The following is a 16,268-nucleotide window of genomic DNA, read 5'->3' on the forward strand; positions in this document are numbered from 1 at the left end:
GAGATTTTTAATGTATTCTCTGGTGGACTAAAACTCTTAGATCGTAAACCCCTGGTCAATACCTAATCCACCGGGGCCACTTACCCTACATACCTCGTACTCGTACAGGTTATCTTCATCAGGGGTCCCTTGGGGCTATCGGGATGCGTCTGTGAGTGAGACGGGGAGAGAAGAGCATGGCCCCCATTCTCCCACGTAGCCACCATGACCTTGGCCATGACCTTGACCTTGTCCATGTCCATGTCCATGTCCCTGTCCACAGCCTTGCCCTTGGACATGGCGACTCCATCTGTCATGATTGATGGAGTGCAAAGGATTTGCGGCAGTAGCGAGATGGCTGATCGATAAATTGATTTACCGGTCTTCTCAATTGATTGACCTGACTTGCCGGCAGGATCAAGCAATTGATTGGCTGACTCGCACTCGCTGATGGAAAGAAGGCTCTGCGAAGGCCGATGGAAGTCGTTTATTCCGTCAATAGACGCGCACACTTCGAATGGGGGCCAGCGCGTGTCATCTTCGCAAGTACACAGCCGCATCAGCTACTACTTTGGTAAAAATAGAGCAATTACCCGTACGTCTTGAGATGGGATCAAATTCATGAACCCATGGCTTTTGCGGAGTACATAAATTGTGTCTTAGGTAGTATCGCAGCAAACTGGTAGGCATGGCTGCATGCTGGACAGGCATACTTCCCGCAGTAGTATTTGACTTTGATTTCTTTCATCACCCTCTTGTTGCCGTCGCGTAAATGACGTCAAAAGTATGGGGGAGCAATCCGGACCTATATTTAGGATTCGAATCCCCGGCCGAGGTCCCCCCAAAAAACGCTGAGCTGCGGTTTCGGAGGTCGTGTAAGCCGAACCATGCTCGCGCCCTCTACATCTGTGTTCTCGCCGTGAGGACCGTATGATGAATAATGAACAAGGGAAACGCAGCACTTGGATCATCAAGTCCTCGATGTATGGAATTCAGTCGCAAAAGACAATCCAGTATTACAGGCCGACAGTACGACAGTCGACAGCACGCCGTGCCACTTGGGGCATAGCCTCGTGAAGCCAGGCCTTGAGACGAGGGAGCTTGCTCTGACTGGCCGCAGCAGCACCGGTAAAGGCACTGCTAGCAACGGTCGTAGATTCACGCCCCCTACTTCTTCCCCCAAAGTCCATCCATGCCGTGGGGCAGGGACACTGGTGGAATCTGCAGATCCGCCGCAGCCCGGCCGTTGCTAAACACCACAAGCAGGCTAGCCCGTGGAGCTCTGTCAGAACTGGTCAGTTTGCGTCAGGGAGGGGCCTGGAGCTGGAAGAAGCCATCGATGGCTGCTGTGCTCGGCCACGGCGTTTTGATGCCTCCCCGTCTGCTCTACCCATGTCTCGCCCTTTGAGATAGCACTCCAACCGTGCAGTAGCAGTAGTGCTACTATTGCTCCGTACCACTATGCGATACTCGTCCTGGGTAGCCGACAGGGCTTTGGCTTTGCGATCATGCAGGTTCCAGTTGTCCAGGGGCCTTGCAGGACAGGCCAGAGCCAACTAGAGCCCCATGCTCGTGGACAACCCCTCTCTCCCCATCCCCTTGGCGAGACACAGGGACGGAGTTTGTTGCCCCGGACAGATTTGCTGTGCCAGCTCTGGGATGCACGCATGTGCCAGGAGTGCCTGTAAGGCAAGCGATACGCAGCCGAGGAACTGCACATAGAGTATCAAATATGACCGGAGAAAATGTCTTGCGAGCCCAGAGCCCTCGTACTCATAGTGTAAAGAGCCGCCGCCGCCGCAGCCGCAGCTCGAGTGCAGGTGCCCGGCAAACCTGGGTAAAGCCTACCTAGGTAAAGCAGTACGAGTACATGGGTCGGACCGCGGAATGCTGTTTGCAAAATATCAAAGGACCCGACCTGGTGGTTACATAGTCAGTACGTTATAGTACCTGCGAGTATATGATAGCGGATACCGGATACAGGCTTTGCCAGATGCTGGATGAGTGTTGGCGCCTAATCAACCAGTCGGCCGACATTCATTGCCTTGCTCCAGGTCTCGAATTAGCCCAGATGTGATCCATCTGCTATGTGCTAGTGCTAGCTGCTGTGGGCTGACGGATATGGGAGTTTCTTTAGCGCCGCGTGCCTGTGCCTGAGCCTGAGCCTGCGCTTGTGCCTCTTGTGGTGGTGTTGACGGATATGGACAGGTATGGCACATGGGCGATGCACCTCCATTTACCCGTCGTTGCCGTGGCGTTTCCTCTTCGACGATGGCTTCAACGTGCATCTGCTGCTAATCAAAGAGGAGGGGAAGATGGGATGTGATGAGATGAGGAGGAGAGAAGGAGGCACGGAGAGAGGCAACGTCACACTCCGGAACATCTGCGCCTCCGATGGTACTCGTACACGTAAGGTACTCCGTACACCTCGAATGAAAAAAACATTCGACACACAGCATTGATGCTCAATCTCACACTCTCCCCAAGCCCCTCCACCACATCCCATCCCGTTCCCCTGGCACTGGGAGTCTCTACTTTCGTCCTGTCCCTCCCCCCACCGTCTCCGTCTTGTCCCCGTCTCCGTCGTTAGATTCTCTTCAGCCAGCTTGAGACACCAAAAGCCTCCCGCAGTCTCCGCTCACCGCGCCAGCTCTGTCGACGACCGAAACTAGGCGTCTCTAGAGGCTCCATCACGCGATTCGCCAGATATCACGTTGGCCCTTCTGTCGACCGGACTCGACGCCCTCGCTCCAAACTGGCAATCTCTAGTGTCGCGGATGGAGCAGCGCACGGAGCGTCCGATTCAGTGGCCCTATATGCTTACTTTGAGGCTCCATCTCTGCATGCATTAGGCTCAAACGAGGCCAACGCGAAAGAGAAGAAGAAACGCGGCACGGAAGGAGAATGGATCAGGTCGGCGATCCAAAGAGCCGCTGGGTCGGCTGTATTCGTAATTGATTGGAAACTTTTCCCCGCCTCGCGGAAAAAGGAGTCGGTCAGGACAGGTTAGTTAACGCGGTCTCTGCTTAGCCTCACTTGGGACAGAGCTCAGGAGCTGGGCCAGCTAGCCTCGTCCCTCAGGCGAATCACTTGATGGCGTTGCTCCCCCTCTTCACCGTCCATCAATGTCCACGGCATTTGAAGGTGTAGCGCCAATGACGGCCGCCCTTCTCCATCTCCTGGGTGAGATCCCGGTGGAAGTGCCGGATGATTCCCAACGGCCCACACAATGTTCACCTGTTCAACTACATGACTAGTGCCTACGTGCTCAATGCGCGGCTGTACGAGCACTACACAGGACCAACTTCAACGGTCCATCGCTCTCGCTCGCTCTCTCTCACTCTGCTCCGTACGGCTCCGTTCTGCTGCGTATCTTTTTCGTCATCACTATAGTACCCCTTGTCATTCCACTCCAGCGGCCCTCAGCAATGCACCAATCACAGGCGCCGAATCCGCGTGGTGATTACTGTGTATGGCGAATCGTCCTTTAGCAGTACTGCATGTACTCGTATACGTTTCCCCTTCTGGGATCAATACCCAGCGGTCAGATAAGCTTGATAATGGCACGAAAAGCTTCACACTAAGGATATATGATTGTCTACTACTAGATACTAATCATTTATAACACTTGCCAAGTTCTTGGGTTGCCTCGCGTGCGACATCTCATGTAACAACAGATGATTCCCAAAGAAGGGGGCCGATGCGAAAGTCCTATAGCCAAACATACCATGTAAGTAGGTATATCCATTCATCGCATAAACCTTTAGAATCCGTTACAAATCCCAATTCCCCCTGCTCGGTCTCCTCAGTAGAGCTGCCTCCACAAACAAGCCTCACGCTCAGGCCACTGCAATCTCTGTGCTTACGCTCTGATCTGATATCTCCTAGGGCCGTCATCACCTTGTCTGCCATTCCCGCCTAATCCGACTCAGCCAATAAGCGCAGGCAGCCAAGAACGGTGCTTCAAAGAACCGGAGTTTTTTTTTTTGTTTCTGTCATGCCTTTGGATTCTGTGTCATGTCCGCCGTCCTTGCTCATCAAGGTCCAGCCCCCCCTGGCTATGCAAAAAATGTCCATCAGGGTGTCATTGCCCGATGACATACTTGAGCCGTTGAAACCCAGTCCTAGCTACGCAGAGTTAGCCCATGGGGAGATTCCCTCTTCACGGCGGTTACAGCATCATGATGCTTGAATCATGAACAGGCCAGGTCTCTTATATCACTCAAATATCATGCAGCAAAACGGAGCGCCTAGATAAAGAAAAGAAGGCAGAGGAAATTGTACGGAGTATGAAATAGGAAAACCCGTCAGCCAGGACCGGTCATCCGAGTCAGCGGCAGTACTTTGACCGGCCTGTCATACATGATATTTTCAGCATTCTCTCGCTTGTTACTCTCCCGAGGCATGTCGTCGGACGAGTGTCCGCCGATTAATGAAAGCGACGCGGCACCTTTCTCACGCTCTCTGCATACATGTAATCTTCGCTCTCACCGTCGCCCGCTGCTTAATTCTTGCATACGGAAGATCATCGCTCCGCCCATCTTATGATGCTGGGGAAGCGCAACACCAACAAGCTGCCATGAAACCACCCATTTCCTCTGTCCAACCCACCCCTCCCCCCTCCAAATCTAGACGCTGATCGAAATAGGATGGGGATGCGCATATCAGCTAGAGCCAAAGAGACGAGAAGGGGCCAATGAAAAGGTAAACACGTTCATGGACCCTGAAAATCTCACCTCCTCCATCACCGGCATCCCATGCACTCTAGCCCACGCCTCTTCGCAACTAGCTCTCACCTTTTTTTTTATTTTCCCTTCCTTCGCAAGGGGGCCCCCATCCAAAGGGACAGGCTTCCCGTCTACGCCATTCCATATTTATAATTCCTCCATATGACCCGTAGTCATCCGTCCCTTCAACTTCGAAATTATTCCGCTTACTCGAAAACCCATCTGCCGAATCTGTCCCGTTCCCACTAAAAATAACAAAAAACGCTCAAGACAGGGAAGGGAAAGCCAAAGAGGGAAGAAAAAGGCGCTGCCGCATCTCGATTTTATCTTACACCACACACACGCGAACCAACGCCTTACCCTTCCCAAGCACTCTCAATCTCAAAATCCCGCCGCGAGATGGTGGCGCGCCAGAGAGCAAAAAGGCCACCCTCCTTGTCATCATCTCATTGCCTCTTTCGATATTCCCCCTTCCCTTCTCGGGTCCCGGGCAAAACTGCTTTTGAACTTTTGGTCAACCGCACGCCCCCCCTCCGCCAGACCAAGCAATATACTCCGTACTTTTTTGTACCAGCCCAGGTACGATATTCACCGTTCCATACTAGCTTTGTACGGTGCTACTGCTTCCTGCCAGGTCTATTTTCGTACTACCTTTCTACTATACTAGCCATCTCATGTGCCTGGTTCCTGGTGCCTTGCAGTTTAGGTTCTTGTGCCTCCATTCTCCATTCTCCATCCTCCATTGGAGCGAATGGACACACGGAAGGCTTCGTGTAGTCGGTCCGCTTCCACCCGCCTGCGTACTCGTAGAGGGGCTTTTCTTTAAACATTTGAAACCGGCATCGCCGAGAGCTAGCATCACCCCAATCAGTTCGATATCATCGTACATGTGCCCATCGTATCGTATCGCATCGTACCAGTGCCAAATCAAGTTGTACGTGCAGTCATGATCAAACGGGAGGTTCAGTGCCAGCCCACTCAGTGACAACTGGTTCTCTCTCATGCACGTCACTTTTGTTGCTATATGCTTGTTGTAGTGGTTTTCAAGACTCAAAATTCATTTTTTATAAACCAAACTCGTGCCAAGATATTCGTACCAAGATATTCATACCCGCTAGCTAATGCAAACTAACTCAAGAGTAAATCTCCAAAGAGGAATTCAATATATGCAGACATTTCCGCCCATCATAGATGTCCTTAAGGGACAGTAAGCTATTGTACAAGTTATGCCCATCGTTTTTTGTTCATCATGTAATAACATACAAGCCGACTGATTGACAAAAGAAAGAAAGACCCAAAAAAAAACCATAAACAGGGGGAGGAAACGTGGCGAATAAGCCACGTGCAAAATATGTACAATCGAAACAGGAAGCAAGTTTTTTTTTTATATCACCATTTTCCCCCGCGATAACATATGAGGTATTACTCGTATGAATCGTATGTTCAGATAGAGAGTCAAGCAATTAGAACATGATCCACTCAACCCCGGCGCCTGGCCCGCCGAGACACTTGGTCCAGTTGAAGGGACCTCTGCCAGTCCCCATAGCGTTGTAGTAGTGAAGCTTTGCCTCGCTCTTGATCTCTCCTGACCACAGCTTCTCTAGCACACCAAGAGCTGCTAGGTTGTTCATGTAGCCGGATCGACCCATGATGCCACGACACTTGTCCCGTATGATGGTTTGTTGTGACTCCACGATGCATTCCGACCCAGCCACGAACAGGGGCCATAGTAGGAACTTTTCTGCCGCACTACTGGTCTCTAGGCTTGTTGCGTGATGCACAACCTGACTAACCAGGTTCTGGAAGTTGCTGTGTGTAGATGGACCATGTGGGTTTGCTAGCCGCTCGGAGTAGAGCAGGGCGGCATATCGAAATGCCTCAGAGACAGCTCCCAAATCGCGCAGCTGACCTGTGGTAGGTGAGCCAGGTAGTGACATGGCCACCGAGGAAGCGTCAAACTGCCAGTCTTGAAGCTCTTGCCGTGCAGCCTTCCACTCTGTCCAAAAGACATATTGCCGCTCGTCAAAGGATACCGAAGAGTACATCGCATTGGCGAGCATCTCGTCGTCGTCGAGCTTTGTACCAAAACCATTTCCGTCAAATCGTGGAGGCGATTTTGATTCCTTGCCCGCGCAATCTTCTTGCTGGGGTTCTACCGCCTCGCTCATGCCTTGCACAGGTCGATGCTGGGATAAGAGATTCAGGCGACCTAATTTGCCAATCGTCTTGAAGAGGTTCCGATCACATCCAATCATGTTTTCAGACCCACTAGGTAGGTTCTGTACGTCTGGAGAGACACCCTCAAAGCCGGGAGCTAGCTGCGCTTCCCGCTCGTTGATGCTGGCCGAAATAGCATCAAAGTAGGTAAATAGAGTCTCCATCCATGAAGAATCCTTAGACGGGTTTGAGTCTCTAGATTTCCTCATGGCTAGAATCTTGCGAACGCCTGCAAACTGCGTATGGAATTTTGCAATACCAGATTCGACCATTCGGTAATGACACAGGAGGAGGATTGTTGCAAGCGCCGAATCATGGCACGACTTCACTGGATCGCCAAGCTGTCGATTCAAAAGGTGTACTGCAAGATTGCGATGTTGTATCTCTTCGGAAAGTGATTTGTCTTCCATCTCTGTGCCCGAGGTGGTCTCGGAGGCCTGTTTCTCCGCCATTAGAGTTGCTAACAACTCAGTTGTCCCGTGTCCCAAGCTCAATCTCCTCTTCATTCGCAGATTGCAGGCTGACAGGGCACAGATGGCGTGCTGCACGCTCGGGTTATGCACTGCCAAGCGTAGGACGTGCTCTCTGAAAGGGTTGTGAGGGCCATCTATGAAGACCATAGACGGGGCCATGGTAATCTTGAAGTAATCCATAAAAAACGGCATCTTGGCCAACAGATCCGTCTTGGCGCCAGCTTGTCCAAACCATTGCACCTGGCCACTGCTGTGACGTCTAGGCGGTGGTAAAGCTTTTCGTGCAATTCGTGGAGTGGAGCCACCGCCGGCATCGACTTCAGGAACACCTGCTCGCTTATTAGAAGGGGTAGGCCGGGCAGGGCGCCATGTGATGCTCACTGAGGCTTTCACAACCCCGCATAAGTTTGTGGCCAAGGTGCGACTCAAAAGGATCCATGTGGTGAGCGAGGGCAGGATGAGTCTCTGAGGGGGCATAGACCAGCCCTGGATAAGAAGTAGGGGCGCGGCAGTGGTCAAGAACCAACACGGTGGGGGGGCTTTGCGCAATGGGGGAGCTATGCTGAGTAGGATATCCTTCATACATGACGGTCGGGCTATGGCTGAAGGGGATCTCCTCGCGAGCATATGATTGGCTCAGAGGAGAAAGATAGTCTACCTCGCTGCCAACCGATTCGCACGAGGAAGAGAGCGCATCGGTGCTGAGATGCAGAGGAAATCTAGCATATCTCGGTGTTCCATCGGGCGAGTGCACAAGACCAGGAGAATATCCAACACTGCCCCAGCTGCTCTGTGACATTGACTGGGTGTGGCCGTGGTGTGAGATGGAGAGGTAGTCGTACGCGGGAACTTGGTATGCTGGCGTGCTCGGCGTCGAAGCCGTGTGTGTTGTTGAAGGAATGTCGATGGGACTTCGGGCCAATTTTGTCGAAAGAGCAGCGGCGCTCGATTGGGCCCTTGCCCGCGAGACAGGCGACTTCTTCGGCTCACGAGTGACCGGAGGTGCCTTTGCAATGGGCAAAGACAGTCCGCGAAGCTTGCCGCGGCTTGCAACACCGACGCCCCAGGTCAACTGTGTCTTGTAGCCGGAGCATTCGTTGCCGATCTCGAGGCATTGAGAGCAGTAGGGTCGGCGGCGGTCGCATTTGACATTGCGCTTAGAGCATGTGAAGCAGTCGTCCGCGGCACCACCAGCGGGGGCACGTCTTCTGCGCTTGCGGATGGTGGCGGCGTCCTTGGCAACTACAGCCACAGTAGGTTGGGATAACGGAGCAGTCATGATGATAGAGAAGGGGTTGAGTATTGGTATAGAGAGATAAGAATTTGTGTGTCTTTTTCCTTGGAGGAAAAAGAAAAGAGGAGGGAGAAAAAAAATTCAGGTATAGGTTTAAAGTCAAGATGCTCTTCAAGTCTCAGCTTAGACGTGGAGGGAGTATTGTTTATATCAAGGCTAATTGCGGTGGAAGACAAGAGAGGATAAAGGATAGTTGAAAGGAGAGATAAGTAGGCGTAAAGAGTCGATTATGCCAATGAAGCAAGTTGTGCTGAGAGCAAGAATCCTGAGATGGGAACGGGCATGATGAGGGTTATGTATGTATGAGAAGGACGGAATCTGTGTGGTGTGAATCGGAGCAGTCGTGGATCCGGCTGATATGGAATGGCTCACACAAAACCAAGTCCAGGATGGCACTTTACAGTAGCGGCAAAGGCAATGGTAGCCGGGACGCTTGAGCCATGGATCGTGAGCAAGGGGCGACTTGCAAGTGCTTTCATGGTGTGGGCTATCTGGATATGAATCCCCCGTACTCTGCAGTAAGAGCAGCAGCCCTGGAAAGAGGAGATCAGCGGGACTGGCACATGAAGAGAGCCTAGCTTAGGGCCGGGATTCTCTCTTCAAGGGGGGGGGGGAGGGGGGGGGTGCAGAAAAGACAGTCCTCGGTCGGCCCCTCTGGCAGACTGGCCCCCAGGACTTTGCAGTGACAGGGGCCCCAAGTGAGAGCCGCAGACAGGTGGGTAATAAGGCATGTGCTGCATGATGGGGAAACAGGGGGGGCCGATTAGGGCCGTTCTGTCTTTGATGCTGGTCCCTTGTCATCAGGGCAGGCCGGGGTATGCTTAGATGGGGGTCGTCGATTGGGGAGGGTGTGTGGCGTGAGCTTTTGGATATGAGGCGGGCAGACACTTGTACCCAGCTCCGCTCCAAGACACAGACGCCAGCGAAGATGCAGAGATGATACCTAAAATCAATGCATGGGCCGGTATTAGCACATGGACAGTGCCTTTGGATGCGCTCTTGTGCGCAGACCACCCCCCCTTCCTGTAGCTTCTGGGCCAGCATAACTTGCTAGCAGTCCTGAGGATGAAGAACGGGTTGAAACTGACGGCCATGCACGTTTGTGTGTAAGAGCGAGCGAAACGTTTCCTTCTCTTTATTTTTGGATGCAAGATGAAACCTCCGATCATATGTTTCTCCCTCTGTCCCTCTCGGTCACGCCGTGGCCGGCAAAGAAGCCGGCGAAACACTCTTCCAGCTTCATTTCTCAGGTCCACAGCACTCACCAGCAACCGAGGATATGAAGCACGGAGGAGACAACGCTTAGCTTGCAAGCCAACGGCGTGTCTTTGGACGGAGCAAACACAGTAGATAGTTTAAACGGACCTACTCTTCCGAAGCCGCTCTTGACTGAGACGGGATGAAATTGGACAGCGTCCTTGAGTCCGTGAATCAACCAGGTCTGGCCTACAATGCTGGGACGAGACATGTTCTGGCTCCGGAGCAATGAGGCGCTAAGAGGTCCCGGAAGCGGCTACCATTTGGTGTCTAGCGCTGCTGTGGCTCCAATTGCACAGGTCCTTTTGCAAAACCCACCGAGAACCCACTCGGTGCCGGCGTTCTACGCTGGTACGCAGAGAAGCCTTGTACTGTGACTCCAATGCTCTGCTTCGCCCTGCCATGGCTACTGGGCAGCACTGGTAGTAGTACGGTGTATCTTGCCTTCGGAGTCGGCCGCCGCATGTTAGCATATGGTGCCTGAGTGCTGGATGCTGGACCAGTACCCATCATTTGATGGGGGGGGCGGGTGATATCAAGAGGTTAAAAAATGAGTGAGAAAATAAGTGATCAAGTGCTTGTAGGTCCGGCATATGCTTGGGAAAGCCGGTGAGATGCCATCCACTACTCGCTGGCGTGCATAGTCAGTAATCTCGGGTGGTCCATATGCCGTTATCAGATTCCATTCCCCTCTGTGTCGAGGCAGAGCCGGCGGAAGTGTTCAAGTCACCGAGTCCCTCGACTACGAGCACCTCTGGAATGGCATTGATTACCCCTCGAAGAACGGCATTGTCAAGCCACTGGTACTCGATGCTCCGGAGAGGGGGTATCGTGAGACGTCAACGAGTGACGCAAATGACCAAAGTGCGACTTATAGTAGGACGCACCCACCACCAACGCATGTGAGCAGGCCATGCAGACGGTCGCCCTCGCACGCAGACCTCTCTCCATAGCATCCGCGTCAGAAACAACCAACCCGTCTTTCTGACTGTCTGACTGACTGACCGACTGAGCTGTTGTCTTGCGGGGAGCGGATGCGGGCCGTACTTGTTGGTCTGACCAGTTTGTTGCGTGATGGGTTAGTGGGTGAGCAAGGTGTGTGTCGTGGGAATTTCGTCCGAATGCCGGGAAATTTTTTGCATCGGCACACGAAGAGGTGCCCCTCTATCTCGTAAAACTCCCGTTTTTGCTGCGTCAGTCATCCTCTTGCCCCCAAATCATGGCCAGCTCGGCGGTGAAAGGGGCATCTCACGCGAAAACACAACACCACCACTCAGGAGCCGGAGCTGTGATCCAAGTACGGACACAAGTACGAGTACAGCACTCGTAGCTGATTGTCAGGGCCAAGAGCGGGTAACCAATTTGTCGGGAGCCGCGCAGGACGGAGCCCATACAAAACGGAGGAGATGAGCACTGTAGGTGCGACGCTCGGTATGGAGGAGGGCCGTTTTGGAAAAAGCCACCAACCGCGAGCGCCGGATGACCCTGTCGCCAGGCGAACTAGCACAAGTGGCAGAGGCTAGCATCTTGCTGTTGGTTCGAGCAGAGACGATGCGGGAGAAGCCATTGATGGCATCTGCTGCTCTGCCAACTGAATTCTGCCGACTCTACTTACGTTAGTCCGCCGGCTAAGGCGCTGTATTGTCGATCCCCGCGCCGTTGTTGTCAGTTGTCTGAGAAGCTCGCCGTCGAGGTGAGTCCAAGTACAAGTAAGTTCGTGAGAAGCGCTGCGCTTGCCCTGGTGTCCGCGTTTAGCTCTTGCCGCCGCCGCCACCTGCCCACTGTCCGCTGCTTGCAGGTATGGAGGACTTTGCTGCTCAGTACCTATCTGGTATTCCCAGGCAGCACTGTCGACGACCGGTACTTGCATGCCAGGTACTCCCTACTCCGGACGGCACTGCATTTGCCCGCCTGTGCAGGCGCTCGCCCACTTGCACTTGCCCACGCCAAGACGTCCATGCGCCTTTCCCTTCTGAAACCAAAAACGCTACCCAAAGTCATCCCCCCAACTGCACTTACATCATCCATCTAGCGAAGACCACCTAACCTAGGGCTGGCATCAGGATTTGCATTTTCCCCATCAAATGGTCGTGGCAGAGATCAACAGAGCATCGCTAGATAACCGGCTTGAAGATCAGCTAATCTATGCATGTCTCAGAGGGCTCCGGCCAGCTCTCCCATGACCTGGACCGCAGATCGCCCATCTGGTGCGCACGTGTGAGTTCCTCTGGAGGGCTCGCTGTGGTGGCGACGACTGACTAGCCTGGACGGAGCTTGTAGGAGCCATCACGGCAACGGTAATCGCTCGATGCCGAGTGGAGCGGTGCGATAAGATGAAGGACCGTCTCCAACGCCCGAGACGGTGTCAGAACGGAGCAGAAGGGCGGTACAACATGCCATTGGTCGAGACCGCAAACTCTCAGCACACAGTGAGGACTGTCGTCCGCGACGCATCAGCCAGGTGGCATCATCTGATCTCATGCTGCATCGACCAATGGTGACCAAACCGGCTGAGATGGTCGCAGCCACAGGCTGCAGATTCCATGTCTCCGAACATGGAATGTTTCTGGTACATGTGTTCTCGCCTTGGAGAATGGCTGATTGAGGTGAATACTAATCTTACCTGCTGCTGTACTGAATCAGGTACTGGAGTCATGTGTGAATTTTGTGCTCCCAAGTTGCTCCGTCCCGTCCGAGGGGCCGTTTGGCACGAGAAAACGGAGCGCCGCCTCCGTAAGCTGGGCCAAGTATCTGCGGAGGGCACTGCACCCCTCCCCCACTACGCTCCAGGGGTTGAATCTCTTAGTGAGGTACGAACGAGAGGCACGAAGTACGGAGTACGTATTCGCTTTTCCGTCTCGGTCCAGTGCTGTGGACGGACGCTACAGCGAGGCAATTGTTACACCGGTCCGGGGCCCTTGCTGAGCCGCTGTTGCGTGTCTGGTATCAGAACAGCCGCAACCTTATCAGCAGACGCATGCATTCTATTGCCTCAATTTACCGCGCAGAATTGTCTTGTCGCTGACCTGACCTGGCCTGATTCAGCGTCTCACTGCGTTGGAGGCCCGGCCTCATCAAGGTTCAACGCATCATGTATGGAGCTCCAAGTGCAGGTAATAGCAGGCAACAGTTGTTGGCGAGAGGCGGCGTGTGTCGAGCAAGGCAGGGTTCATGGGTTTTACAACAACCTCTTCAGATTGCCTACTGATGCACATATGCCCTGTCTTGCTGCCACCAACGTGATTCGCTCTTCTGGAAACATGCCGCGTTGTTACGCCCAAGTATTGGCTGTTCATTTCCCCCTGGTCTGTATGTCAATGCAAAGGCCACGCGAGACACCGAAGGTCGAAAAGGGCTGTGGAAACAGCATACATGTTTGGGAGCATTCGATGGCTTTGGCGCCAGTTATTCTTAGTTGGCTGTTTGTTTTCAACTGGTTTCCCCTTTTCTTTTCCGTTGCACTCTATTCCTTGGCTTTGCGAACCTAGTTTGCTAGCCGCTCGACATCCGTTGTCTAAACCCTCTTTTGCAAAATCGCCGGCAGCTCGGAGAAATCTCTGCGCCCTCTTCCCACACACGCACGGAGGCTGTGGCGGGCCAGGGGAGTTTTGGTGCTAGCACTTTGTTACAGCGAATCTGTGGACATTGCTAAGACGACCTGATTGGAGAATGCGCAACGGCGAGCTTCCCTGCAATCGTTACTGTGGGTTAGTATTCCCGTCACAGCAAGACGCTCACCTTTGGTTGGGCCACAGAACTCCAATGAGCTTGCTGGTTTTCCCTCCACCTGATAGCCGTTGTACGCGGGCTTGGCCGTTTGCCTCATCAGCTGCTCGGAGCCAGCCTGAGAATGACAAGTTGTGACAGCGTGACCGGATTGGGCAACCAGGCGGCGGCTCTGGCGTGTCGATCACCAGCGGCTCCACCAAACAAACCGCGTATCGACCCTTGTTCTCCAAGACATGCAGGCATGGCAGCATCTGGATAAGTCTGTTTGTGGCCATTAGGTCTTGGGGTGTTGCTAGCATGGCCCATTCCGTCAGCTCTCACTCTCACTCTCACTCTCACCCTTCACGTTCTTGTTAATTGGCCTCGGTGCCAAATCCAATTGTCAAAGGCAAAAACGGTAGGGGTCCAACGGAGGTCGCGAATGCACCCGACTCACAGACGAGGGGCTTGGATGGAGGACAAGAGAAATCGCGGAAGAGATGGCGGTTTCAAAGCCGCACTCCCAGTAATTCAGGATCGCAATGCTTGCACGCTTGCACGCTTGCTTGCTTACTTGGCTCCGTCGTGCCTTTTTTTATCTTTCCCTCGGTGTGAGGTTTTGATAGCAGCAAAGGCTACACACGCATCGGGCATCACGGCAAATCATTTCAGCTACTTGCACGGACTACTCCGTGGCATTGCGCGCCGCATCGGCTCCTCTTTGGCCCCATCCGCCAGACAGCATACGATACGAGGACAGTACTGTACCGTACTGCGTACAGACATGTTGCTGCCATTGCCACCTTGTGATTCCTAAAGCTCCCGGGCGACTCGCAAGTGGGCCAGAGGAAAGCTGCAGTTGCATCGCACCGTTTGTCTGCTTTTACTGGAAGTCCAGGCATTCCCTTCTCGCTTGGCATGCTGACAGCACGGGATGGTAGGCTGTGACCTCATTGCCCAGGCAGATTGATGGATACTACGCCCTTTGCCATAACAGACATACGAGTGGCCCGTGGTGTCCCGGATCCGAGCTTCTTGTGCGGCAAGATTGCGTACCGTAGCCAAAGACGAAAGCCATCGTCAGCGGAAACAAGTCAAAGCCATACGTTCTGTAGCGGTAACGGTGAGAGTTGAATTGTCCACTGAGGAAGCTCTCAGACCGAGATGCACCAACTTTGGGGTTTGAGAAACGGACCAGCCACGTTCGGCTGCCCGCATTGTACGGAGTACTCCGTGAACCGATGGCGTTATCGCCGGGTGGGAGCACATCAATAATGCGAAGGAAAGAAAAACTTGACTCAGACGGAGAGAAAAAACTTTTCTCTAGCAGCCCGCTTCTAATCTCAACTATCAGGTTTGCAAAGTGACAGGCGATAAGAGCTGCAGTGACGAGCTGTTTTGGTGCATGGAGCTCCAGATTGTGGATGTGAGACACGCAGTAGCAAATTGGCTGAAGAATCCACTCTGATGCCAACGCCGCATTGTCGACAGCGTGGCGTGCACCAAGACGTCTTTTGCGAGACGGCGGATCCAGGGGTTGCGAGGGGGAAACGAACGCTAGAAAATGCGAGGAACGCTGTGTGGAAGTCCAGCCCAAACGTCTAAGCCTCAGTGGTGATCCAAAAGTCCCTCCGCCCTCTTTTGGCGAGGGAAATGGTGGCGTTAGCTGTGGTGCTGCTTTGGGCGAATGGCGCTTGATGCCGAGAGATCTTCCCGCATTAACGAAGTTTGGCCATCTCAGGTGATCTTTTCCTCTTCATCCTCCCACTTGCCGCCCCTTTGCGCCTTAACCTTATCGATTGGCTTAAGACTGTGTGCCTGAGCTTGGGTAAGGCTAGTTCTTCTACAGCTAAGCCATCAAGCGGGGTCTCTTGCCATCACCAGCAACAATTCAAGTTTGTTGGACGCATCTCCGGGGCCAACTGTCAAGCTGAATGGAGATTGCGGAAGCTTGATCGTCCATCGAACTCTTGGCGACTCAAGTTTCGAACCAAATGCCGGAGTGGTCCCGGAATAGGGATAGCATCACGATCTCTACGGGCAAACATGGCTCCTAACGCGATTTTGAGCCTGAAGACGAGATAGTGGCTAATCGACGGCAGCACATCACCGATTATCCGGCTGGATTCTGTCCCGATGACCCGCGCGGTATTCCGCAGACGTGTCTCTCCACCTTACAGCATAATTTACGAGAGGCAAGAGGTGAGAGAGAGAAAGCCTAAATCATGAGGCTGACATCGGCTTTCTCTTATCTATACTCGCCCTCATTTCCCGGCGGCCCAACGTGAAACACAAGAGTTCTGATAATGGCAATGTCCGGCCTGGTAGGGAGGATCTTGCGTGGCCAAGGCTCGGTATCGCAGCGAGGCACGAATCCCTAGATCTAGGCTTGGCAGAGAGGCTGCCTTGTCCACACGCGCATGCTCAATTCTGGATAGACCTACATTCAGCGTACTGTACCTTGTAGCAGCTGATACCAAAGCCGGGACGTGGGATTATCGTTGCTCCCCGATTGGCTGAAGGAGAGAGCCGACTGGGAGTACAACGTTGCAGCCATGCTTTCGACATCTCTTGTGTTTGCTGCCCCATAGCCACCCTCCTTCACCTTGGATG

The 16,268-nt window shown here is 53.3% G+C and overlaps 2 protein-coding genes across 2 annotated transcripts; both read right to left on the bottom strand.

The window, feature by feature from the left end:
- Positions 1-36: 36 nt before the first annotated feature.
- On the bottom strand, positions 37-296 carry Triagg1_7920 (uncharacterized protein; the record flags this gene model as incomplete). Its single annotated transcript, XM_062902709.1, has 2 exons — positions 37-62; positions 107-296. 2 exons carry the CDS (start codon positions 294-296, stop codon positions 37-39), a joined length of 216 nt encoding a protein of 71 aa, XP_062753000.1.
- A 5,873-nt stretch (positions 297-6,169) lies between these two features.
- On the bottom strand, positions 6,170-8,675 carry Triagg1_7921 (transcriptional regulator family: Fungal Specific TF; the record flags this gene model as incomplete). Its single annotated transcript, XM_062902710.1, has 2 exons — positions 6,170-7,725; positions 7,778-8,675. The coding sequence occupies 2 exons, from the start codon at positions 8,673-8,675 to the stop codon at positions 6,170-6,172; spliced, it is 2,454 nt and encodes an 817-aa protein (XP_062753001.1).
- Between the last annotated feature and the right edge of the window lie 7,593 nt (positions 8,676-16,268).

Source organism: Trichoderma aggressivum, assembly GCF_033847375.1.
Source record: "Trichoderma aggressivum f. europaeum strain CBS 100526 chromosome Unknown scaffold_037, whole genome shotgun sequence".
Taxonomy (NCBI): domain Eukaryota; kingdom Fungi; phylum Ascomycota; class Sordariomycetes; order Hypocreales; family Hypocreaceae; genus Trichoderma; species Trichoderma aggressivum.